The sequence below is a fragment of the Thermobia domestica genome, chromosome 15, assembly GCF_964235325.1.
Source record: "Thermobia domestica chromosome 15, izTheDome1.hap1.1, whole genome shotgun sequence".
In the NCBI taxonomy this organism is placed as follows: Eukaryota; Metazoa; Arthropoda; class Insecta; order Zygentoma; family Lepismatidae; genus Thermobia; species Thermobia domestica.
This window is the reverse complement of record NC_137468.1, coordinates 44,768,053-44,794,741: the sequence shown is the minus strand read 5'-3', so window position 1 is coordinate 44,794,741 and position 26,689 is coordinate 44,768,053. Positions and strand designations below refer to the sequence as shown.

Sequence of the window (26,689 nt, the reverse complement as noted above, 5' to 3'; positions counted from 1 at the left end):
AAGCAGTGGAATGAAAATGTGGAGGAGTCGGTGAAGAGCAGTGTTGATAGGAGGTTGTGAGAGAATTGGTGGGATGGGAATGTGGGAGGGGAGCGGAGTGCGTAGTGCAAGGTGCACATGAGGTAGAGGTGGAAGCAGTGGAATGAATAGGTGGAGGAGTCGGCGAAGAATGGTGTTGATAGGTTGTGAGAGAATTGGTGGAATGGGAATGTGGGAGGAAGGAAGAGGAAGGTGAGTGAGTTGGGTTCGGGGAAGAAGGTCGGGATGGTTTGGAGGAGTAGAAGCGGTTATGAGGACTTGGAGAACGGGAACGGGAGGGAGCAAAATGGACAGAAGCGGATTGGGAATTTGAAAGAGTATTAACATGGAGACGGAGTTGAGATATTTGATCTGTTAGTTCGGAAATAGCCTGCGCTGTGGTATCGGTCGCGGTTGTGGAATGTGTCTTTGTTTCGTTTTCCCGTTTGTGAACAAGGTGGTTGGTCCGTTCCAGTAAGGTTACTTCATCTAAGAGGGTGGGATAATCTGAAATTGTGCGCGTTCCAAACCAACGAATATATTCAGGTAACATATTAGAAACACATTCTAACAAAAATTCCTGAAAGTCTAGCTGGGTATAAGCTTGGTCTGCTAAATGCTTTTTGGAAAAGACATAATGAGAGAGAGGTTCGTTGGGGAGCTGAACGCGTGAGCGGTATTGGTGAATACGGGAACGGGGGACCTGATCTTGACCAAACTGACGTAAGAATTTTGATTGGATGGTTGCCCAAGGTTGGGATAAAAGGTTCTGGGTGGAAAACCAGAAATGAGCGGGTCCAGCTAAGGATTTCTCAAAAATTTGCACACATTTTGAGTCTGACCAATTATTAACTAATGCAATTTTGAGAAAATTCTTTAAAAATAATTCCGCGGATGGGTGCGTACTTGGATCATATATGTCGGGAATGATAGAAACTGTACCAGAAGTATTATTGGTATTGTTGTCTGAAGTGGAATTCATGGTGAGAGGTGTGAAAGATGCTTGTCTACGAGTTATAGGCATATCATAACAGAAAATATAAGTATAATGAAATATGAAAATAAAAGTCTTGCCTTACAAGTATGTGAAATGTACACAAGACAGTCTTAACAACGAGAGCTTAAATTCCTCGGGGGGAGCCATAACAAATTCTAAAAAAGTAATAGGATTGATTGAATGCCATAGGGCAGGTAGTATAGAGTTAGAAATTCACTTTTATAGGCATTACATGAAGAAAACTAATTTATTACAACAATATATAACAAAGAGCATATAAGATAAACCATTACCAAAAGAGCTTATTAAATGAATGATATTTACAAGATAATTGAAGGGTTCACATTCTCGTTTTACATGTCAGGACTGTCTATGTGTATTTTTCACCAGAGTCACTAACAGAGCTCTTTGCGAGCGTACTTACAGTGTCTTTACGTCCATTTCCATCAGTAACAGAACTACTCCTTCCCAATGTCACTTTTCTACGAAGCAAGAGTGGTAACTAGGAGGTTGATAGATTCTTCTGCCCACCTAGACTGAATTGTCTACAGTTTTTATAATACTTTCATTTCACGGAACTGGAATTGTTTTTGTTTTCACTTTTCTAAATTCGTCCGCGTTACCTACAAACGTGCTGTTAGTTCTATTTAAAAATGTTTTCACTCTGCTATATTGTTCTAGAAACTTAGAGTTGATCCGTTAACTGTGTACTTCTATATTATTATTTTTAAACCTCAAAATGAGGAATGTCTTATTAGTAAGTTTTCGCTATTCCCCATTCTCGTCCCTCTTGGGTTGGAATATTCGCATCAGGATTTTATTCTCGTAGTGCAACAATTTTTTAAATATATTTTTTTTAAAAAAACACTTTTTTTCTCTATTTTCACAAAAACTACACATGAGGATTTCGCTTGTCTCTAGAATTTTGTTCAAATCAATAAGATTGTCAGAATTAGCTCTCATTTAAAACAAATAATATTGTGTAGTAGCATAATTTCTCTAGGTATTGCCTTTCATTGCACACTGATATCTTAATTTCAATAGTTAATTTATAATAAAATTGAATCGTCAAGTTCGAAGATCGGTCAACTCCATCGAAGCTCATTTGAGAGGAGCAGCAAACAAAACTAAATTAGTCAATATGTATCTGACATATAGGGCTGTTTTCATTTTCAGATCGTAGAACTGACATTTTTCTACTGCCCAAAAATGCAAATAACCCTACATGTTAGTTACATATTGGTTAATTTAGTTTTTATTTGTCTCTCCTCTCAAATTAGCTTCGAGCGAAATGACCGGTTTACGAACTCAACGACTCAATTATACTATAAGCTTTCTTGAGTGACAGTCATGCGTCAGTAGCTCAGCTGCCAATCAACGTACTGTAGTTACACGTGACTTGTTTATGTTTAATTAGAAGTAAGGTGGAACAGACAATAGATCCACAGAATCCTGTGAAAGAAAACCACAGAATACGATGTTTTTTCCCTACATTTTCCTACTATTTTTTTTCTTTAGCAAAAGAACTGTAGCAAGTAGTAGGTAGTTATAATACTTGTCACAATATTGGTTGCCATTAGAGATTTTCCAGGAAATCTGTAGTATCAATATCTTTTTTTCTTCTCCTTTTCTTGTTATCGGAATGTGAGAACATCATTATTAAATGTGTCACATCAATTTTAATTAGCTTCCAAGCCCAGTTTTGTTTTTTTAGAATATCATGTTTACGGTCTAGGAAACGAATATATATATTCCTTATACTGTCTACAGCTGGAAAAGTGGAGTAACGTCTGTATGTATTTCATTCATAAAGGAAACAACATGAAATCAATCTTCTGGGATAATATATTTATAACACTTGTTTCCATGGTACGTTTGACGTCATGTTTATCTTGCAGCTAGAAATACTCGTGGTCACCCATAGTAACATTCCTTTAATAATACCAAGCTAGGAAAACACAATGAATGGAGACGCAAGTCGTAGTAAGAAAAGAAGAAAAAACTGAAAAATAAAATGTATTCAAAATAGAACGACGCTAAAATATATTATCAAATATAACCTCAGACAAGTTTATTCAGTTGTAAGATCAGATTTACCATAAAAGCAATACAGAGATGTCCATTTTGCAACAGGATTTATTTAGGCTAGCACAGGATCAGATCAGTGAGGACGCTAGAGGGGATCAAGAGGGTAGACTTTCCCCGATGATATCAACTGCCCTTCCTTCACCCCCGAACAAGCCGTACTGTAATGTATGTCAAATAATACAGCGCTACTATTTTCGGTATACAAAAAGTAGACGCCTTCTTCAAAAAAAAAAAAAAAAAAAAAAAAAAAAGTATCTCCTTTCCACTAATCCCCTGTCTTCGAGAAATTAAAGCTGACGTTATCCTTAGCTCAGGTTCACTATATCAGCATTGCAGCTTGCTGTCACTAATCTCAATTAGGATTACCACTTTTTCAAAGCAAAATGTATGGACACGTCTTACAGCTAATGAGCGAGAAATGTACCGTCTTGTTCTAAGGAACATGCCCACCTATCTTTTATTGAAAGACCATGTAAATTCTTATTTACAGTTTAAATTAAATCAAACAAATATTGATCATCTTTGGTCAATTAACATCTTTATTTAGAGCTCAAGCAATTGCGTCGATTTCTTTGTAAATTTGGGGGGGGGCGGCATTCAGATGCAGAAGCCATATATATGAGGATTTTAAGACAAATTTCATTCAAATTATGCCAAATATTGTATATTCATAAATACAATAGATGGGCCCACATGAGCTTTAGGGGGGGGCCTGGCCCCCCGGTCCCCCAGGATCGGCGCCCTTGAGCTCAAGTATTGGAATTCCTTACGAACAGTTGCAAAACTATAACCTTATGAAGCAAACTGGGTGCCCAAAACTTTTAGAACGAGACTGCACTAGCGGTCCGGTCCTATTTCTGCAATAATAATGTAATTTAAGTCCTACTAGAGAATCATGTTTATCTAAAGAAGGTAAAAGGGAAACAAATTAAATCACATAGGCCCCTATATAATATAATATATAGTACATATATGACCAATTTAAACAGCAACCAATGAATACAGTAGTTGAATACGTTACGTACTTGCTTGCCAGCCTGGTGCTGTTGTGAGGTTTTCGTTTTATTTTGAATGCTTCGTAGAATAACATGGAAACTAAATTCCCATAATAATAATAATAATAATAATAATAATAATAATAATAATAATAATAATAATAATAATAATAATAATAATAATAATAATAATAATAATAATAATAGAGGGGGAGGTGCAAATATCGGCCATGGTGTAAATACTGTCAATCGAAATTAAAGATGTGTTAAGTGGCGCACTCTTGTGAGAATGCGACAAGTTATTGGTACGAGGCTACTCAGGTAGAGGATGCAGTTGTGAGTGAAACAGCCTCATACAGAGTGGATAGTCCATTTTTGTCGTTTCTTGAGGGAACAAAAACTTTCGCAGGTATATTTGTTTCATATTTTTACTTGGCAATGAGTGTATGGGGCGTCCTTGTCTGAGTGTGTCTGTTGAGTTCAAATATTAGAATTGTTGGTACTTAGTATGTTAGGTGCAGATAACACCAACAATGGTATATGGAATATAAAATTGAGATGTGGCGTGGTGGTGTAAATATGGGCTAACTTGCCTGGTGTAAATATTGGCTACCAGCCCATATTTGCACCATGTTGAGCCAAGCTTCTAATTAGTCTTTATGATTTATTTTACAGCATGCCAAGGAGCAAGCAGAGATATATGCCACAGAATAAACGGAAACAATGGAATAAAGAAGACATGTCGAAAGCAATTGCTGCTGTCAGGGAAAAGAAAATGGGGACACTAAAAGCTGCACAAGTGTTTAACTATCCTCGCACAACTTTACAATCTCGTAGCAAGAACAAATCTCTCTCTCTCCTGAAGTAGCAGCGTCGAAAATACTCGGAAGACGGACTGTCTTCGGGGCGCAGCTTGAGAAGATGTTGGTGGAATATTTGCTGTTTATGGAGTCACATTTCTTTGGTTTCACGGTGACAGATTTGAGACGTCTTGCGTATCAATTAGCAGTAGTGAATGGTTTGCCTTATCCTTTCACATCAGAAGAAGCCGGTAGAGCATGGACAGATTTATTTTTAAATCATTGCCGCCCCATTGTACGCAAAAGTTCAACCGTTGGACAAACTTTTATGGGTCCTCTCAAGCATCATTACAGCAATGAGATCAGATCTGCCCTTTTTCATTTCAATGGTCCTCTTAGTCCTTATGACATCATGGAGCCTTTCGGAAGAGCTTTTTTGAAAGTGCAGAGAGCAGACGTAGCAGTAAATGGTTTTCGTGTTACAGGAATAATGCCGTTTGACAGGAGCATCTTCACTGACGAAGATTTTGTTGTTGTGGAGACTGATGCAGGGACAACAAGCAGCGTGCCATCAACAGAAAATCAGTCCTCTTCACCAAGGAGTACTTCAGATTTACAGTCTCATGCAGGTCCATCACAGCTGGTCCATCAATTTCAAATTGCACCTCCTCCCACCATCAAGAAGAAGACAAGCCAAAGAGGTCGCAAGAGTAGCGCTGAATTGCTCATAACTGGATCCCCCTATAGGCTGTCCCTGTATGAATCGACGATAGCAACTGCAAAACACGCAAAAAAAGCAAGAAAATAGAAATGACAGGCTCTGCAACGAAACAATCAACCCCTGCTAGAAGACTAGACTATGGGGAATCATCCACAAAGTCTGTAGCAACTTTGTTCGACGACAGTGACAGTGACGTGGAGTTAGATCTACTTGTTGGCGTGTAGAAACCTACAGATGAAGATGTGCCCTGCATTTTCTGTCGCGGCAACTTTTCAGCTGATACACACGGGAAACTCTAGGTTCAGTGCATAAAGTGTCACATGTGGGCACATAATGAATGCGCAGGTGCTGAACACGACGAGTGTGTGTGTGACTATTGTCTCTAAGTGTATAGACTTACATTTGGTAGTATTGTGATCTTTTGTACCACTTTTTTTCATATTAGTTTGTTTTTGTACTGGTAGCCCATATTTGCACCACCATTTCTTGAACCGTGATTTCGTAGAGTGTCAGAAAAATATAAATGCACAATACTAGTGATTTGTTATTTTCAATTTTCTTAATATCTTGTGTAGGAAATGTCCCATAGTCTTTACTGCAGTAATTAAATTTGCTCGACTTCCATGTATCTACGAGTTATTTGCAGTCAAAAAGTGGTAGCCCATATTTCCACCTTTTCCTCTAATAATAATAATAATAATAATAATAATAATAATAATAATAATAATAAGAAGAAGAAGAAGAAGAAGAAGAAGAAGAAGAAGAAGAAAAGGATGCGGAGAAACATGAGGTAAATCAGGCTTATTTACGATGTAATACATTCTAGGGTGAACCTAATTGAACAAATATATATCTGAGTTCCTTCGCATAACCCCACGGACTATCGAACTATTTTATATAATAATAAATTAATTGGTGCAGAGCACATAAGCAAAAATTCTCTAAGAATCGATCTATTTAATGTAAATTTTGTTTTACTTAAAAAAAAAACAATATTTAGAATGCATTATCAAGTAAATATATAAATTCGCCGTTGTTCTGTCTGATATATTGTCTATGAAATTCCAATTATCTTTCGTTTGATGTACTTTTATTTTTATCTAATCATGTTCTTTGTTATATACATTATAGACATAGAAAACATTACAGTTTTCAATTTAATAGATATGTGAATGGAGGAATGTTCGAAATTTTACTTTTTAATCAAAACTTTCATTAAGTTTATGTATGACATATAATATTGTATCTTATTGAAATATTTGGATGTACTATGTATTTTTTGTTTATTTTGTATTTACTTTGATATAATCCTCCGTTGTATATTATTTGTATATTTGTGACCAATTATGGCTTGGACTGTGGTCACTGCTATAAATAAATTCAAATTCAAATTATTATTATTGCCACCACTTCTTCAATAGACATGAAAGTCGGACAATATTAAGAAAGAAACATTACTTATCATCAGCGGCGCAAATCTGTCTTCAACATTGGAGGGGGCGGGCACAAGTAGGACTTTTTTTTTTTTTTTTTGTTAAGCGATGCTCAGAATATTTGTGAAGTTAAAAACAATCCTGTGGAGAATCAGGGAGCAGAGTTGTCTTCAACATTGGGAGGCGGGCAGATTTGAGGCTTATTCTAGGGGGACATCAATTTCATCTCACTTTCCTTTGTGGCAATCGGACACAAATCATCACATTTCACCCCTAAAATAATTCAAATTGGATTATTGGGGGCACAGTCTCCCAGTTCCAAGATTGGAGAGGACATATCCCCCTCATACCCCTGGGATTTGCACTAGTGCTTATCATTGTATAACTTAATGGACTATAGCCAATACATTATGAGAGACTAGACAAATCTAATATGGCTTACATGTATTTCAAAGAACTAAACCCTATTCGAAAATCCAGGAAGGCAAATTCCCCATGCCCCACCCTACAATCGGTCATGTATGGCAATTCGTCTATCTGATACTTTGAATATATTGTATAAGACGAGGAAAGCCAAATATTCCAAATCTAGGATGCACTCTGGGCCGCTCGATCACACGCCACATATTACAGTAATGAATGCTAACACGTGTTGAGAAAATACCACATTTGTATACGGTAACCCTAATTCAATTCAACTACGAAAACAATTCAGATAAATTTGTTTTAGATACCATCATTTTCTGCAGCTGTCTATACACTACGTATAGACAGCTGCAGAAAATGATCGTATCTAAATCAAATTTTAACACAAGCTTGTGGTCCCAGCATTTTTATCGTTTTAGCCTGCTATTTCAATAGTGCTCAGTTGGTGCTCAGAAGGAGCTTTTAGAGGAGCTAAGTGCTCAGTTGTGGCTCAAAAAGAGCTTTAGGGGAGCTAAGTGCTCAGTAGGAGCTGTGTCTCGGTTGTGGCTCAGAGTGAGCTTTTAGAGGAGCTGTGTGCTCAATTGAGGTTCAGAAGGAGCTTTTAGGGAGGCTAAGTGCTCAGTAGGAGCTGTATGCTCATTTGGGGCTCAGGAAGAGCTTTTAAAGGAACTGTGTGCTCGTTTGGGGCTTTGTGCTCTAATTAAAGTGAGCTTTGTGCTCAGGAGGAGCTGTGTGCTCAAAAGGAGCTTAGTGCTCATGCATTAGGATGTTAAGTTGCTTCAGAACAGGAAAATTACGTCAATGAATAGCTTGCCGGTCACAAAAATTGGACGAAAAGTACTGAAAGGCTATTTGCGACGACCTGAAGAAAGTTTTGGAGTGAACTACATTTGCGGAGACCCGGGGGAGATGTTGGGAAATAAGTGCTGCAATAAGTACACACATGTCGAAGTGAAAATGTTTTAAAGAAGATAGAAATGAGACTGTATTATGTGGATTGTTTAGATTCAAATTATATAGTTTTTGCTATGATGTATTGAGTGTTTGTTCATGGTTATATTTTTATAATTATGTTTTTGTTTAGATCCGTTTTTCATTGGAATTATAGATTATGTTAAAGCAAACATTCGTATTTACATTTTGGCAATGATTGGTTTAGTGGAATGTTATATATGTGGAAAAAATTATATGTTGTTAGGCCTAACTTGTAAGCCTAACATTATAAGAGAACTTTGCGGCTAAAGTATATCCTGCAGCACTCACCACATTTGTGTTATTTTCCAGATTCCGAAAAGTAAAAATTCCGGAATTGGTCAGTCCTAGTCCAGAGTTTGATGGAGATGAAATAGCACCAGGCATCAAAATTTAAAACAATTCGGGTGACACAGAGCCTTTGCGTTGAAGTAACACAGTCATATTTTTAACTATGTGTGTATATTATTCGTGGCCCAACCTGCAGTATAGTTGATTTTAACCTTAAATGTAACTATCATTTTACATATAACTATCAGGTTTAGTTATGTTTCATACATTGAAAAAACAAAATTTTATATTTTAATTAAAAAATAAACAAAAAAACACCAGTAATCAAAACTTTGCTCTCATACTAACTATTTCAATATTAGAACACACCGTATACACTTTTGGGTTTAGAAAGCAAAATCCGATAACTGGTATTAAAGCGCTCTCCTATTTACAGTGGCAGAGTAGTCACACATCTTTATTCAAACAGTTTCGATTTGAGTGAAAAGCAAACTGAACCACCACTAAGAGAAAATGTGACCATTTCGCGTCAGTTCGAATGGTTATAAAAATGAGCAAATGTGTTATCAAAGTGTGGTCTGCTAATTGACATTTACATGGCAGCACGAACAGAGAACACGGTAATTAAAGGCCACCTTAATTGCACATTGGGCTATTTCCTGCTCTTAGATATCTTTCCAATACCGCGATCGCAGATTCATGATCGTCGTTTGCGTTGTTGAAATAAGCAACAAAAAATTCTAATTATATGTTTCTTTCTTTGTATTAAATGATTGAATTATTATTATTATTATTATTATTATTATTATTATATTTCTAAACTATAGTAAGTATAGAAAGTCTTATACAGTTCGTGTGTCTGTCCGTCTTTCTGTCTGTTTCTCTTCGTACCAGAGTAAAATGGTAAGATATGTGGATGAATACGTAAATAAATACTATAATAAAAGCGTTCGTTCTTAATACAGGAAGAGTACAATTTGAAACTTCCAAACTATGCTTTGGACAAATATCAGAAGTCCTCCAGACGCACACTCTCTGTCGAAAAAAAAAAAAGTAAAAGCTTTTCCAGGTAAGACGTTAAAGAATTATCGAAGTTCGAATGATAACGATAATTCAGTGGTCATAATTTCGTTTCTTTGTTTGAAAGAATATACCTTCTCAATGTTCCCATTTAAGTTTCTTTAGGATGTGATGGTTATCTTACAAGAAATCCCTTGAGTGCGAGGTCGCAAATGCAATATCTAGTAAGGCTTATTTGAAAGTGTAGTGTGAACAATGATGAGAGGAAAATATTAGCTGCTAATGATTCACCATGTGCATCAGGAGGGCGACAGAAAATGCATGTCCGGGAGGTGCAGAGATCAACCTTATATGGGATGTATGTATTACACTTTACAAAATGGACATCGTCGACATTCACGAAATGTTCAAAACAAACCATTAACTTGCACCATGAACACCGAATGAAAAATAACGCGCCACAGTTTTCACAATTGTTCGCTCCATCACGATCGAAGACGAACTTCTTGGGAGTTACAAACCGTTCAGAACGCTCAGCTAGGTATCCACTTTTAAAGAATGCATATAGAATCATATTGATAAAATGGAGAGGTGAGAACTGATGGAATGTGGTGGCACCCGTTACACCAATATGATTCTATATGTATTCTTTAAAAGTGGACACCTAACTGAGCGTCCTGAACGGTTTGTAACTTCCAAGAAGTTCGCCTTCGATCTTGATATTGCAAACATTTGTGAAAACTGCGGCGCGTTATTTTTCATTCGGTGTTCATGGTACAAGTTAATGGTTTCTTTTGAACATTTCGTGAATGTCGACGATGTCCATTTTGTGAAGTGTAATACATATATCCCATAGAAGGTTGATCCTTGCATCTTCAGGACACGTATTTTCTGTCGCCCTCCTGTTTCATATGGTGAGTTATTCGCAGCTAATATTTTTCTTCCCATCATTGTTCACACTACACTTTCAAATGAGCCTTACTAGAGATTGCACTTCAGACCTCGCTCTCAAGGGGTTCCTTGTTAGAAGCTAGACTCTGACTGGCTTAATTACCACAAAATAACATGCTTATAGGCAACCATACATTCTTTGGCGCTATTCTGGTTGCATAATAACACAGGGAAAGTACTGCAAAGTTTCGGAACAGTGTAATATTTTAAACAAGTGGGTTATATGTTAAAGTCGATTAAGACTTTTTTTTTTTTTTTTTTTTTTTAGAAAAATAGTTATATAACTATTTTATTTTATATATAGCATTACAAGAATATGTGCATAAGCTGGAATAAGTACATCCAAGACTGGGAGTCTGCTACTTTTAGTGTTATTGATTATCTGTTGATTATGCTGTTAACTTCGATACGCCCTTGCGTTAATATAGAACATAATAATTATGTTTCTTACGTCAATTCGTTCTCAACTTATTCATAAGACAGTTGTCATTCATAGTAAATTGTAATGGTCACCTAATTCCATAAAATATTTGTTATTATGATATTTATCCAATACGGAATTGGCTTAGCAATGTACATATTTGTATATGTTATTGATTACATAATCTTTAAGAAGTTTGGTTTACTAAAAACGTCTCTATATATTTATCTTGTCCGTCAATCAGTCTGGAAACTAAAAAACTCTCAAGGATCACCGAAAAATTTTGGTCGGGACGAGGAGGGTCCGAACGTTGAATATTAAAAATTAACCATTTCTGTTTTTTTTTTTTCGTTGATCACTATAGAGCGAAAATGGAAATGGGTATCGTGAAGCGGTTTTCTGCAATATTTTAAGTCTTTTAAAAGTATATTTCATCTTCATCCTTAACACTCTACTAAAATGGGAAGTAGTAGAATTCCCCTATAACTTACAGTTTCAATATTGATCTACACAAAGCCAAATTGATGAGATAGCTAGAAGTGATTTATTGAAATCGATTTAGCATTCTAGGAATAGGTATTATGTTTCATTTTAACTCTCTATTCAAACCGGAAGTAACAAAAATTTCAGTTTAAAGTTGATCGCCAAAACGATAATAGATATCGAGAAGCGATTTTCTGTAATTAAGCGTCCCAAAAATGTATTGAATCTCCATTTTAAACTATCTACTAAAACACAAAGTGCTATAAATTAATTATTTCTGGTTTTATTGTTGATCACTATAGAGTAACGACGGTAACACATAATGGTAAAGGGTTTTCTGCCATCAATTAAATGTCTCAAGAATATATTCCATTTCTATTGTAATCTTTCTGCTAAAAAAGGAAATACACTCCCACTTCCGGTTTATGTATGAATTGAGAAAATACCACGTTATAGAAACCAAACTCCTTCACGTACTGTACACATGATATTGCTACTTGTTATGAATATGCTTAATACGTATTTTTTGTAATTATTTTGTTTACAGGAATGCCCTCGGCGTAATACCTAACATGGTTGTTACAATTACGCTGTTTACGCGAATACGTCGTTTATGTGAATAGAGAACCGACTTTGCTACATGATATAGTTTATAATATACATGGTGTTTCGAAACAACACCGACAACGTTTGGGAGGTGATTCCTGACACCAAGATAAGACAAAAAGTAGAGACCAACCTGGGTGCACAAATGCTTCCTTTCGGAGTTACAGGCTACAGAAAACATGAAAAAAATGAACTTTAAAGGTGAATAGCTTCAAAACTATGAGACCTACTGTAGTTGGGTCGAGACTTCACCTAGCAACTAGTATGTGACCTATCCAAATATCAAAGTTTTAAAATCCTGCGGTACTTAAACAACAATTTATACAGAGGTAGTTTGTGAGTACTTCAAATTAGATGCCCATAGTCAAACTTCCTCTATAAAAATTGTTACATGAGCACCTTAGTATTCTGAAACATGTATTTTTAGATGGCGCACATATTAGTTCCTAAGTGAAGTCTTGACCCGACTATGGTAGGTCCCATAATTTTGGAACTATGGACCTTTAAAGTCCATTTTTTTCACGTTTTCGGCAACCTATAACTCCGAAAGGAATCATTTGTGCTCCCAGGTTGGTCTATACTTTTCGTCTTATTTGACTGTCAGAAACACCCTGTATATTTTTAAAATGAATTCGGCTGCTAATACACAACATAAATGTTACTGAAGATGATATCTCTTTTAATACGGATTCGGCTCGAAACACGAGAGTTTTATACTTATCTTTATTAAAATTGCTTAGTTCATAATTTTACTTTGAGAAATTACTTTACTATCTTACACCTTGTCTTCATCCTTTCTCCTACACATTATATCTAAATTTAAGATTAATTCAGCCGAGAAATGCTTTAGTTAAGTGAGCTTTTCTTCTTTTTTAATTCTTCGATTTATATCGTGTATTAAGATAATTTTTACTAGACTTTATTCTTTGATAAGCGCCGCTGTAACTTTAGCAAATCGTGGCAAAATTTCATTTTACTTGGAGAGAAAATATATTTCTCCACCACTGAACTTGAAAACTAAGTTTTTGTTCTTTTGCGTGGGAGAGGAGATATGTGAGGGGGCGACTGTGGCCAAACTTCATGATAAATTAACCATGTATCCTCATGAGACAGAAATCTCCCTTTCTCTCTTGGTTCCGGAAAAGGTAGTTGAAATTTTCCGTACGTATGCCTTGCACATCACATTCACTTTCTCGCTGCGCGTTTGCCATCTCGGTTCACAGAAGAACTAATGCACCACCTTTGAGGTAACCATTAGGCTCGTGCCTTTTTGCTTTTCGCTCTCTGGTTACAAAGTTAGTTCAATCGAGAAACGTATATATACATATATTCCTCAACTTGATTTCTCTTCCAGTTGTTGCAGTCTGTGTGCTTAGTCTCTGCTGGAAAATTTCACATAATATAATTCCATGTATTTGAAATGTGCAGCAACTGGACAGACTATTTCCAACGGTCGAAAAAAAACGGGGAACTCTAAAACAATTTCACAGAAGTTGAAATACAGATAATTTTTAATTTTACTTTCACTTATTGTAGGTGTCAATCCTTACCAGTTATAATCAAGAAATGCTTAATCCTTATCTTACTGTAAAATAGTGAGATTCTACTTTTCGATCTAGTTTCACATAAAAGTATCAACGCTCAGGCCCTTGACAAAATGTGAATATGTTTTGATACATTTGTGATTGCGTTGTTTGTACTGATTTGAAAATGCTTAATTCAATCTAACTTATCTTTATAAATATGACCACCCATGAAGTCAACTGAAAAATGTCCTCTAATGGGAATGTTTTGAGCTACCACTTAGTATATCAATGGTAAAAGTTTCCGCGTATTTATATATTTCTAATTACATTTGTTTGTCACTAATTTGAGGACACTGGATCAAGTATAATTATTTACTATATCAGTGCATGGGGTAACGAGAAAAAGGACTTCAAATTTGAGATATTTTGATTTATTTTTTCGAATAATTGTGCATGTAGAACATGTTTTATGTGCATGAAATCCAAGAAAGCACTTTCTGTAACCATAACTAAAGGTTTTTAGGATTAAAAAAAGTATATTTCTACTCGAAATTTAAGCTTGAAAAAATGGCTGACTGGGTCATCTATCCCATAGTACTACGGGTTAGATGGAGCATGCACTGTGGAAGTTACGGACAATGTGAAGAACCTAATAAGTAAATAAATTGGAATAGCTTTTTTTATTGAAATCTAATATTGATTAAACTAAGACATATATATATATATATATATATATATATATATATATATATATATATATATATATATATATATATGTCCAGGCACGTAGCCAAGGGGTGGGTCCGGACCCCCCCCCCCTTCGAGACCAGAAATAAAAAAAATTAAGGAAGGATAAAACAAAAAGAAACAAGAAATAGGAAGAATCAGCGTTAAAAATAAAAATAATTCTTCATCATCACTTCTCTGCAGTATCAAACATGTTATTTGAGAAACAGTTTTCTGCTCCTTTAACTTGTCATTTGGAACAGACAGCAGTTGACGGAATAATAAAAACAAAAAGTTATGTGGAAAGAAAGTTCTAGTAACATTTGATTCAACAGAGAAAGGAACCCAGATATAAAATATTTTACAAGACATTATTGGATACGTACTTCTTTTTAATAGTTGAGGTCATAATGAAAGGAAAATTGTTATATTTGGATGAACAGAAGGAACGTAGATATTGTAAAATCTTTTTTTAAATCTCTTTTTCTTGGGTCGCGTGGTGGCTCAGTGGTAGAGCGTTCATTTCCGGTGCTTGGGGTCCCTAGTTCGGTACCAACTCGCGCCGTGTGGACTTTGTGGTGGACAAACACCGTGTTGGTGGGTTTTCTCTAGATTAGTCTGTTTCCTCCCACTTTCTTCATTCCACCCTTTCACTCATCTCTCATCATCACCGTCTCCTTTAGCCTAACCGGCATAAACGTGGGACGTAAAACAAAGATTTTTTTAAAAATATTCTTTTATTCGAGATTTCTTCATAGTTTGTTACTAAAATACTTACTAACATGTCCTAATTTTAGTCTTAACAAACTAATATGTTGCTATTAAAATAGTTTAAATTGATCAAGCCTCTGGTGTGATAACAATATTATTTCGTGTCAAACTCCCCCCCCCCTTCATTACGAAATCCTGACTAAACGAACCAATATATGTTACCAGTAAAATAGTTTAGAATAATCGAACTCTGGTGTGATAACCACAGTATTTCATGTCTCGGACCCCCCTATTATGAAATCCTGGCTGCGTGCCTGATATGTCTTAGTTTAATCAATATTAGATTTCAATAAAAAAAAAGCTATTCCAATTTATTTACTTATTAGGTTCTAAAACGAACTTCCTTTTTAGAAGTGGGATCTGGAAATAAACATTTACAAATGGCAAGAATATGTATAAGTTTTATGTTTTAAGAAGAAAAATGAGTGCCAGTGATTTTATTCTACCGTACATTGAATCTTCTTCTGTATATTTGAAAACTTTGCCACGCAAATCAAAAACATTCTCAAAGCAAAACTAGAGAAATCTACATCAAGAACGTTGACTATTGCTTTCCATGAAATGTTGTTTTAAACACAAGAAAGAAAAAAGTTTTGACCTATCTAACATGAAAAATCTCATCTCCTGAAGAAATTTGTGAACTGAATCAGAAAAAACATACATCCCTCATACCAATACGCAAATATTCACACTGCACTCTATTAGATAGTTTACGAATTACGGCCCTGGTTCATCTCTCCCAAGGGGTCCATCTCTACAGAACTTACCCTATAATTAGTGTAGATCAGTGGTTCTCAACCTAATTCCTATCACGACCCCCATTTTACCACATCCTCTTGCCAGCGACTCCCTTGTTTAATTTCTGGTTTGTAATAAGCTTGTGTGGGATTTTTAATTGCGGAAATCTCACGATATTCATCTATTTCTATAATAGTAGAATCCATTTCATGTATATAGTGGATACAGAAACTTCCCTAAAAGCAAATGGATTAAAACCAAATGTGGTCAGTTCATTTATCGTCCGTTTATCTTCGTGATCCCCATGAAGCCCACTCGCGACCCCCCCTAGGGGTCGGGACCGCCAGGTTGAGAAACTCTGGTGTAGACGATAAAACCGAAAGAAGAAAAAAAGAAAGAAATTAACGCAAGTCAATCTGGTAAAATGTTTTAATCTGTACTTCTGCTAAGAATAATAATGCTCCAGTTCTAATATTTGTTATAGGATTATAGAATTACAATGCCCGCTAAGAAATGTTGTAGCTTCTGTTGCATTTCGTAAGTCCTAATGCAGATTGTTTGCTTGGTTAAACGTGTAGCTTATTGGTAAGAAATATAAATTTTGTACTTATTGATATCAGTATTTCCAAAAACTAAATAATAATTTGTTTTATATTTATTATTAAAGAATTTAAACAAGGTTCATAAAAGAGAAAAGATATATAATGCGTTGTTACCCCCCGCCCCTCACACACATGCTAAGCAATGTAGTTTATATTGATGTGAAGGTAGGACAGAGTAACATAGTGTATCCTAATATTTTAGCTTTTCCCTAGGAAACGGTGGAAGACAGGCAGCATCCTGGGAATAAGGTTCATGCATCTGAAATGAGATTTCTGAAGGAATGTAAGTTGAAGATGGTAACAAGAGAACAGGCCTTCAAGAATGAGGCTATCGCAAGATGAGCTTCATCAGGGAGACAAACAAGAGCGAGAGAGGGAAAAGAAAAACAATCTCCAAAGTTTCTTGGTTAGCAGATCCGTAAAGACGAGAACACAGGATGAAAGCACGAGGATATTGCAGGAAGTGAAAAAAAAAGGAAAACCTACTACTCTTGCACGTGAAGGATTTAGGGTAAAAATTGAAGGTTAACGCACAAGGACATGTGAAGGAAGCGATAGGTGTCTGTAATAGTAGGAGCAAGGTGGTGACGAAAAGAAGACACAAAATGAACAATGTTTCGAAATGCAGTAATTTTGAAACTGACAGAAGTCTATTCCAGCGAACTGTCACATGTCCAAAAGTTAAACCAATACGTGTATAAGGAAAAGTAGTGTTTGGAAGGCTTACTTAAGAGGCCGAAATTAAAATACCGCTAATTTCACAGTAATTATGTGATATCTTTAAATAGATAAAAGATAATCGAAATGTGGAACAAGAGTGCCCTAGGCAATATTATTTTGCATGAGGTACCGTTATCAAAGGTGACCTAGTAGCTTTCCATTTGCAGCCATTTAGAAACGCGAAAATAATTTGCAGATTTTCTAAATGGCTGGAAATCGAAAGCAAATAAGTGAGTTGTGATAACGGTATCTTATGTAAAATACTATTGTCTAGCGAGCTCTTGTTCCACTTTTCGATTATCTTTTATATGTTTGAAGACATCACATAGTTATTTTTATTTTTTATTTTTTTTTAGTTTCGCCATGATGGGACCTCTTAAAGAATATCAAAAGTCTTACAAAATATCACTTGTTTTCAACTTGATTTTCTAACTTTGTAACTTTTAGGTTTTCAAACTACGCTATGAAGTCTTCTAATCCAGCTGTCTTGTAGGTGAGATAATGTGGAGGGGAACTACCTATTCTGCGGTCTGGTTTGGACCCGTCAACTACACTGGATTCGAGCCCCGGTTGTGTGGGTCGAACCCCACGTTAATACTATGTACAATCTTTCATAACTTCGATGTTCCATAAGGCCACGAAACACAAAAGCTCAAAACTCAATTATTTACGAGGTGTGATCGAAAAATACGGCGAATAATTTAATTAGAAACAAAGTAATAAGAATGGAATTCGATTCAATCTCCTTCAAAGTATTGTCCTTGGCTAGTAATATCAACGTTGAATCCATGACCGGAAGCATTTCTAGAAGGATTCTTTTGGAAAAGAATCAGCTGTTCTGTCGTGGCTCTCTCAATGTCAGGGACAGTGCCGGATTTACGTATAAGCTGTACAAACTATAGCTTAGGGCTCCACTCGTTTGGGGGCCCAAAAAATTTAAAGAAAAAAAACTGATTGTAATGTAATTTCCAAATAACAAGAAAAAGCAAAAAAAAAAAAAAAAATAAAAAAAATAAAAAATAAAACTTACATACAACAATGATGTTTTGTATTGTTATGTGCTAGAGTTTTATAAAGCAAGTAATAGGGCTCTATTTCTCAGCCCCACTTGGAATGAGGTCCCTGTTATCCATCCCCGCTTATAATGGAGCCCACGTTTCCCAGACCTCTTGTAATGGGCCCTTGTTTGCATTTAGATATCCATTCTAATCTTGCACATATAATTTAGGTCCATATATTAACATATAGCACATATTCAAACCTAAAAAACGGCGACATTTCGTCGCTGAAAAACAAAGCTTGACGTATGGTACTTGTACCGATTATGGCCCGGGTTCCTAATATGGCCCACCCACCATATCTCTGCAGATTTACATTGGTGCTACTAGATGACAATATGAACTATGTCCTCATGACAAGCGTAAACATATTTGAGCGGCTCAGAGGACATAGGAGGACATAGTTCATATTGTCATCTAGTAGCACCAACGTAAATCTGCAGAGATATTGTCTGTAGGTCATATTAGGGACCCGGGCCATAATCGGTACAAGTACCATATAAAGGGCCCCTTTCAATAGCTTAGGGCCTCATCAAATCTAAATCCGACACTGGTCAGGAATGGTGTCTAAATGTTTTTCTTTAAGCATGGTTTTAATTTTTGGGAAGAACCAGAAGTCACATGGTACTATATGCGAAAAATACGGTGGGTGTGGACAGACAGGAATACTTTTTTCGGCCATAAACTCGGGAATCAAAAGCGAGGTGTGGGAAACGAATTTGACACTCACTCTTCTCAGTTGCAAAGTATCAGTTAAAATGCTTTGCATGGACCTATACGAGATGCTAAGTTCTTTGGTAAGCTTTCGAATAGTTATTCGCCTGTTTGAGCGAAGTTTTTGTACATTTTCTTCTGTTTTGGAGCTAATGGACGACCCGAACGTTGCTCGTCTTCTACCAACTCATTTTCTCTTTTAAATCGCTCATATCACTTGTAAACAGTCTTCAGAGTTACAGCATTATCACCATTCACCAATTTTAACATTTCATGAGTTTCTCTTTGGCGCTTTTTTGCAACTTTGTTCACGCGTTGTTCGAAACCCATGATGCGCAACAGACACGGTAAACATAATCTCACTCTAGCGGCTCTGGACGCTGACTGAAAAATCAGAACGTGTTAAACTTTGGCGCTGCCTGTCTTAACGGATCAGGCTATCGGACAAATTACATCAAATGGGTGTAGCGACAGCAGTTGCTGCTTGAAAGAATCATTCACAGTATTTTTTGATTACCCTTTGTACTATCAACTGACTTGGGCATTAATGTCACCTTCAAGTTACTCAAAATAAATTAAATGTAATCTTTGATTTGACGTCCCTTAATTGTGTCCTTTAAGCTAAAGGAGAGTATGATAATAAAAGAATTAGTAGAATGAGAATGTGGAAGATAATGGAAGAAAATCTATGGACACGAATTTATTCACCTCAATCTCTCATGACTTGGGATGGAACCAGAGAGGAGCACTTTGCCACTAAACCACTGTGCTCCGTAAGTTACTACAGAAGACGGGATTAATTTCATGTGTGAGTACTTGATGGTCCAGAACACACCGGAACTTCGCTCTGGAAAATATTTGTCCCACAATGTTGAAATCCAGTATGAGTCCATATGAAGACTGCTAAATTTAAAGCTAAGTTTCGGTAAATGTTCTTTTTTGACTAAATCACTGGTTAAATTACTATACTTCTTTTATTTTTCATATAGATTGGAATAGGAGTGCACTAAAGCCCTAAGAAACAAACAAAATTCATACTTGAATATCCTAAATTCAGAATTTAAAATTTATCATGTTTATAGATTATAACTGTATTTAGAAATCAATCATACACTGTACGTTATAGCGCACAATTGTGCAGAAAAAATGAGTAGCCATTTATTTTTTTATTCAGTTCTACTTGGGCCATAAACGACTTGACTCTAGCAGTAATTTAGTTTTCAATTGACTAGAATAGTAGCAACTGATTGACGTAAATAACAGTGATGCCAACTCATGGGGAAAATTCCATATTGTGGGATTTTTCACAATGATTTCTCAAAAAGGGATAAAGGGAATTTTCGTAAAAAATACTAGAATTTATGGGATTTTTCATATATTTAAGTATTCCATGGGCAAGCAGACAAATGCTTCTTCAATAAACATATGGGGGCAGGGTGGCTCAGTGGTAGAGCGTTCACTTCTGGCGCTTGGGGTCCCGGGTTCGATCCCAGCCCCCGCCAAGTGAACTTTGTGGTGGACAAACACCGTGTGCGTGGGTTTTCTCGGGGATCTCCCGTTTCCTCCCACTTTCTTCATTCCACCATTTCACTCATTTCTCATCATCACCGTCTCCTTTAGCCTAACCGGCATAACCGTGGGACGTAAAAGTCAAAGATTTCATTTCATTTCATTTCAATAAACATGAAATTAATGCTGTCAAATTTTGTTACTTTAAAATGCATATTAGTATTAAAATGACGGATGTACTGACTTGTGAATCTCGAAAATCAAGTGCCAAAGAACATTGATTGTACACTGGTATTTTAAAAAGGAGAGAGAAATGAAAGAGAATTAACGAAAGAAAATAAAACGAGAAACGTCCAGGTCCAACTTCCAAAATGTTCCATACGAAATGACTGAAGAACAAATTTTTCCAGATTCATTGCAAGATCAATGCACGAAAGCGTGATGGAAATACTTAACTCACAACAAAATATATTTACTTTTAATCAGCATCTTCAACTGTCTCTTTTAATTAAGGAAAATATCATAAGCTGCTCGATAAACGTAGACGATCGGAATATTTGGATAATTCACTCATATATAAAAAATAATGACAGATATATATAAATTTCACTGTTCATGTTTTCAAAGTTTAGGTAATTTAATTTGTATAGCGTGGGAAATTCAAGAGCAAAATGGGAATTTCTTCTTCTTCAGATAGGATTTTATAACATTTCAGGTTGGCATCACTGGTAATAATACCTTATAGCATAGATGCAAATAACCACTCGCTCACTCGCCCGGGGTGAGTGGTTCATCGGTCTGGGCGAGTTTTAATATCACTATTAAAATGCCGAAGGTAAGTAAATGATTTCTATTGTGAGATGTGGGCTAGTAGCTATTTTCTTGGGCCAGTAAATTTGTTGCTTATTTGCATCCCTGCCTTATAGTGTGGTTCGTGAATAACAGGTGGTTCGTAAATATTATTTACATGTTAAGAGTTTTAAAATAGTTAAACTTCGATACGTTTCTATTTAAGTTTAAATTGAATAAAATTATCACAGGATAAATGTTTGTACTCCAAAAGAAATGGTTAAATGGCCACAATTACCAATATCTAATCTAGTTATACTAGAGATGCAAAAAAGCCGGCTTTTTTGAATCGATGGTTTTTTTCACATAAAAAGCCGGCTTTTTTGAAAAAAAACAAGAATTTTGGAAATTTTGGCTTTTTTCATTTTCATGATTTTTCTATCTAAATAGTTTTCTTATAGTATATTGTATAATTAGATAAGAATTCCATGACCTGAATGCCATATTTCGCTCTGAAATTCACCATCAAGATGGATCGAACACATGTTTTACGAATTAAAGCTAACATAAAGAATGTAGTGTTTGAGGGCAATTTCAGAGGCTATTTAACTTTTGAGTTATCGACATTTTTTTCTTGTCTAGATCATTATAGTTTTTCATCCGTGTTTCATTTCTAAGAGCTTAGTACTCTAGCTTCTAGCGCAAAAGTTAAACTGATGTTTCTCTATATATACGTCAAAGCGTACGTTTTTCAATATATCAGTCAAACCGTACTTCCACATTTCTGTTATACTGTAGCTGTGCAACGATTTAGCAATAATTTTCCGGATACAATCTTGAATACTAATTTATACAAATAATCAGTAGCGGATTGAAAAAAGTACTTTGGGGGATTTCTCTGATTGTTTCGTTTTCTAAAATGTCCTAATGTTATTTGGGAGGAGCTTGAAGTTTATGAGTACAGGCATAATATTTCGTTTCGTTTATATATTTAGCGATAATCTTCCGAATACAACCTTGAAGATCATCTTATACTGAGAATCAGTGGCGGATTTAGAAGAGTATTTTGGGAGGGGTTTTTCTTACTAATGTTTAGTTTTTTTTAAACATTCGTAATTTTTATTTGACGGGAACTTAAAGTTTATTAGTAAAGGCATAACTAATAGATATTTCGTTTGTTTTAGACATTTCGTAATTTTGGAGAACAGGCTTCAGTCCGAAAGACCGCCCCTTTAACCTTCTCAAAACCGTCACTGCTGGTAACTAGTAATAATAACGATTTAAAAACAATAAGAAAGGAAGTCGGCCAACTCACAGTACACGCACTATTTCTACTTCACAGATGGTATGAAGAAAAGCTTTGTCAGAATGGTCGAATGCTGGGTTGAATCCCGAACTTCCCGATGGAAGCGCAAAAGCTCCACTCAGTCATGTTTGTTGTGCAGTTGTCTTTATATTAAATATATTCCGTAGTCCTTTTTTTGATGGTGGTGGGGTGGGAGAGTTCGGTAATGATATGAAGCAGGGTTGGCTGGTTTAAACCAAGGTGGTTTAAACCGGCTGTTTAAAAAAAAAGAAACTGGATTAAACAAAAAAAAAAAAAAAAGAACGAAAAATGCTTTAAATCGTGTGAATTTCATGGTGATTGTTTGACATATCATACCATCCGCATTACGTTTATCTACTTTTCACCTTTTAATCAAGGGGTCCCGTGTTCAATTCTCTGTCGAACCACAACTCATCTTTCAAGTGTAAACCAAGTAGCGATTCGAGGTGTCCCTTTAAGCGAAAGTCTTCTCCGTGATAATCTTGGTATTTCATAAGGATGTTAAGCCTAAACATACGAAATGAAACCAAATTATATATTTCTACTTGAATGAATGCCTGTTGTTTTATAAATAAGCCAAGGTTGCTTAAATATATTGATAGAAATTGGCAAAATTTATCAACTGTCTACGTAGCTTCCAACATCAGCTTGAATTTGACTTGGTTTTTATTTTATTGAATGATATCTACATACCAAGTTTGTAATTTAATACTTCAGTTCTGGCGTAGTGATTATGATACGTTGACCTTAAAATTTTACATACAAATACATTTAAAGTAATAGCAGGACTTTCCCAATGGCTAAGGCGGGAGTTTCCCGATTTGTATATAATTCTGTATAATGTTTTTACTTGTGTAACTGTTTATCTTTTTGTCCTTCTGAAATGACTCTTGACAATTATATTAACAAATAGGCCTATGTAAAGATCAGTACAATGTATTTTTATCAGGAATCCTTCGTGAGTGAGTCGGCAATAGCATTTGTGACCAATTAGTCCCGGTTTCGTGTCCAAATGGACAATTTCTTTGGATGTAAGCCGAGAAACGGTTTTGATTCCGCTTTACCTTGTGTGACCCCTTCCAGCATAACCTTGTTGTTGCATAATAACACAAGGCGAAACAAGCAAATTTCTGTCCATATCTAATATAAATACATAGAGTAAATGGTTTTTGCCAACCCTGATATGAAGGGTGTGAGCCAAGAACATGGTAACCAACAAATTTTCAATTGCTGAGTCATGCAGCAGATAGACAGCAACGCATACCGCTTCGTTTAGTCCTTCATGTATAGTCTTATGTAAAAAATATGCTTTCCGACTTTCAAAATGAATTGTGCAGCAGAAAATCTCTAATTTCTTAAAATAGTAAAGGTGTGGGTTACCATGTTCTTGCCTCACACCCTTCATATGTTGAATCCCTCTTGTTAAAGTTCAGAAAACTTGAGGACTGAGTACACCGTGATGGTGGTCATACAAAACTATAGAATTTCAAGAATATACAGAACAAAAGCTCTAGATGTGCAGCCTGTAAGTGTATTATATAAATCTGAGTATTTCTCTTATGTTTTATTGTAATTTTATTTTGTTCCAAAAAGAGGGTATGCAATATTTTGAAGTAAATTTACTACATAGAATTTTGCTAGTTATTTGTGTATTTTATTTAAAGAAGTATTTACTTTTAGGGTTGGCTGGTTTACACCAGCTGTTTTTTTTAATAAACAACTGGTTTAAACAAAAAAATAAAAAAATAAATAAATAAAAAGAAGGAAAAATGCGAATCGTGTGAACTTCATGGTAACGTTTTCACACATCAAACCATCTGCATTAGTTTTATTTCCTTTTCACCTTTTGATCAAGGTGTCCCATATTCAATTCTCGTTGAACCACAACCCTTCTTTCATGCGTAAACAAAGTAGAGGTTCAGATGTAACTTTAGGCGAAAGTCTTCTCCTTGATAACCTCGGTATTACGTAAGGATGTTAAGCCTGAACATACGAAACAAAACCAAATTGTATATTTCTGCATGCCTGAATGCCTGTTGTTTTATAAAGAAGCCAAGGTTGCTTAAATATATAGGCTAGATAGAAATTGGCATAATTTATCGATTGCCTACGTAGCTTCCAACATTAGCTTGGATTGAACTTTCAATGATATGTACATACTAAATTTGTAATTTAATACCTCAATTTTAACGTACTGATTATGATACGTTGACCTTTAAATTTTACATGCAAAGCAATAACAGGATTTTTCCGTTATTGTTTTACATTTAGAGTAATGACGGGATTTTCCCGATGACTAGGGCGGAAGTTTCCAAATTTAAGAAAATTACTGACCGGACTTCTGTAAGCTTACGTGACCTCTTCCAGCATAACCGCGTTGTTGCATAATAACACCAAGGCGAAAGAAACTTATTTCTGTCAATATGTAATATAAATACATAAAGCAAAATATCTAAACCCAAAAAAGCCTGGTTTAAGCCCAAAAAAGCCTAGTTTAAACTCCCCCCCAAAAAACGAGTTTTTGGCATTTTCAAAAACAACCATGGTTCTTCCCAGCCCTGCTTACTTTTGTATATAGGAGGTTAAAAAATCTTATTATATGCATTGGTTAATCCTTTGGAATTCTAATGTAAATATGTTGAAAAGTAAAATTGTTTGAAATATCTTTTCGAAATTCATGGTTTATTTTCGAGATTTTATATTATTATCGGCATCAACCACTAATTAAATGACTTTTTGTGTTATAGAGAAGCGAAACAAAATCTGTTTTATCAATTTAAAGCAGAATTTTGAAAAAAGCCCAAAATTTCCCAAGCAAAAAAGCGAAGCAGAAAAAACCGAGTTTTTTTTTCAAGAAAGCCGTTTTTTTTCGAGCCCTTGCATCTCTAAGTTATACGTGCAGTGTTTTCTGAACATTGTACTTCCATCTTGACAATCAATATACAACTTGAATAAGTGGCTTCAGCAGATTGGGTCTACAGTGGATCTTTCTAGAATAGGTGTCACTACATTAATATATATATATATATATATATATATATATATATATATATGTCACTGTCGTGCAATATTTCGTGCAATCTCCGACCAAATCAACTGCGAAGGTATTCAGTGAATACAGTATTTCAAGAATGTTATGATACAACTTGTAATAATTTCATAATTTTCTGAACGATTCATTTCTAATTCATCTTGGTTAAGTGGTCCATTCTCTAAAATTTTACCTAGTAATTTGTATCGCTATCACAGCATTTCTCGTTAGTTTAATAATTTTATTTCCTGATTAATTTATAAGTTTCAAAAGAATATATTGTATATCAACGGTTCCCAAACTTTTTTCAGATGCGAAGCACTCATAGAGTAAGGACGTATTATAAGAGGTTTCAGCTGCTCTTCCCGCTGAAACTAAATCACGTGAGTGGAGACTGTGGCGCCTCCACTCAAAGCAGTTCGAGTAGCACGAACTACTGAAAACAAGCATGAATCAAATCATTCCAAGCACGTGAGTTTGATAGAATTAGCCAATGATACAATTAACTACTGCCAGTAGCAGACAATGCAATTAGTTACGACTGTAGCCAACAATGTCCTCGATATCACTTTCGTTGCGTTGTAGTATATTAAAGGTTTGAATTTCAGTTGGGCATGTATGGAATGATGCATCAGAGTGATTAATGGGAGCACTTTTCAGGATAGAAATTCTTCAGTAATCAATAAAGGAAAAGATTGTTAATTTAATAGATAATCTTCAACTATCGCTTGGTACTCCATAAACAACAGCTTGGGATCTGTGACTGAAAAATTAACATTTACGTACCTAATTCCAAACGCAGCTACCAATGAGCAGAAGAGTGGGAGCACCGTCGCAATGCATGCTAGCATAACCACTTCCACATCAGAAAATTCTAGAAAAACAAAAGAAGAAGAAACATTATTATTAACTCGTATTTTAAGGTATTACACTATCACATATTATTGCAGACTGAA

At 35.5% G+C, this 26,689-nt stretch overlaps 1 protein-coding gene across 1 annotated transcript in view; it reads right to left on the bottom strand.

Annotated features, from left to right (window-relative positions):
• The window catches only part of LOC145671015 (uncharacterized), a 691,049-nt gene that overhangs the window by 229,544 nt on the left and 434,816 nt on the right, over window positions 1-26,689 (bottom strand). The window contains exon 3 of the mRNA XM_081739659.1: window positions 26,520-26,607. Within this exon, the coding sequence (XP_081595785.1) occupies window positions 26,520-26,607 (88 nt within the window). The remainder of the gene's footprint in view (window positions 1-26,519; window positions 26,608-26,689) is intronic.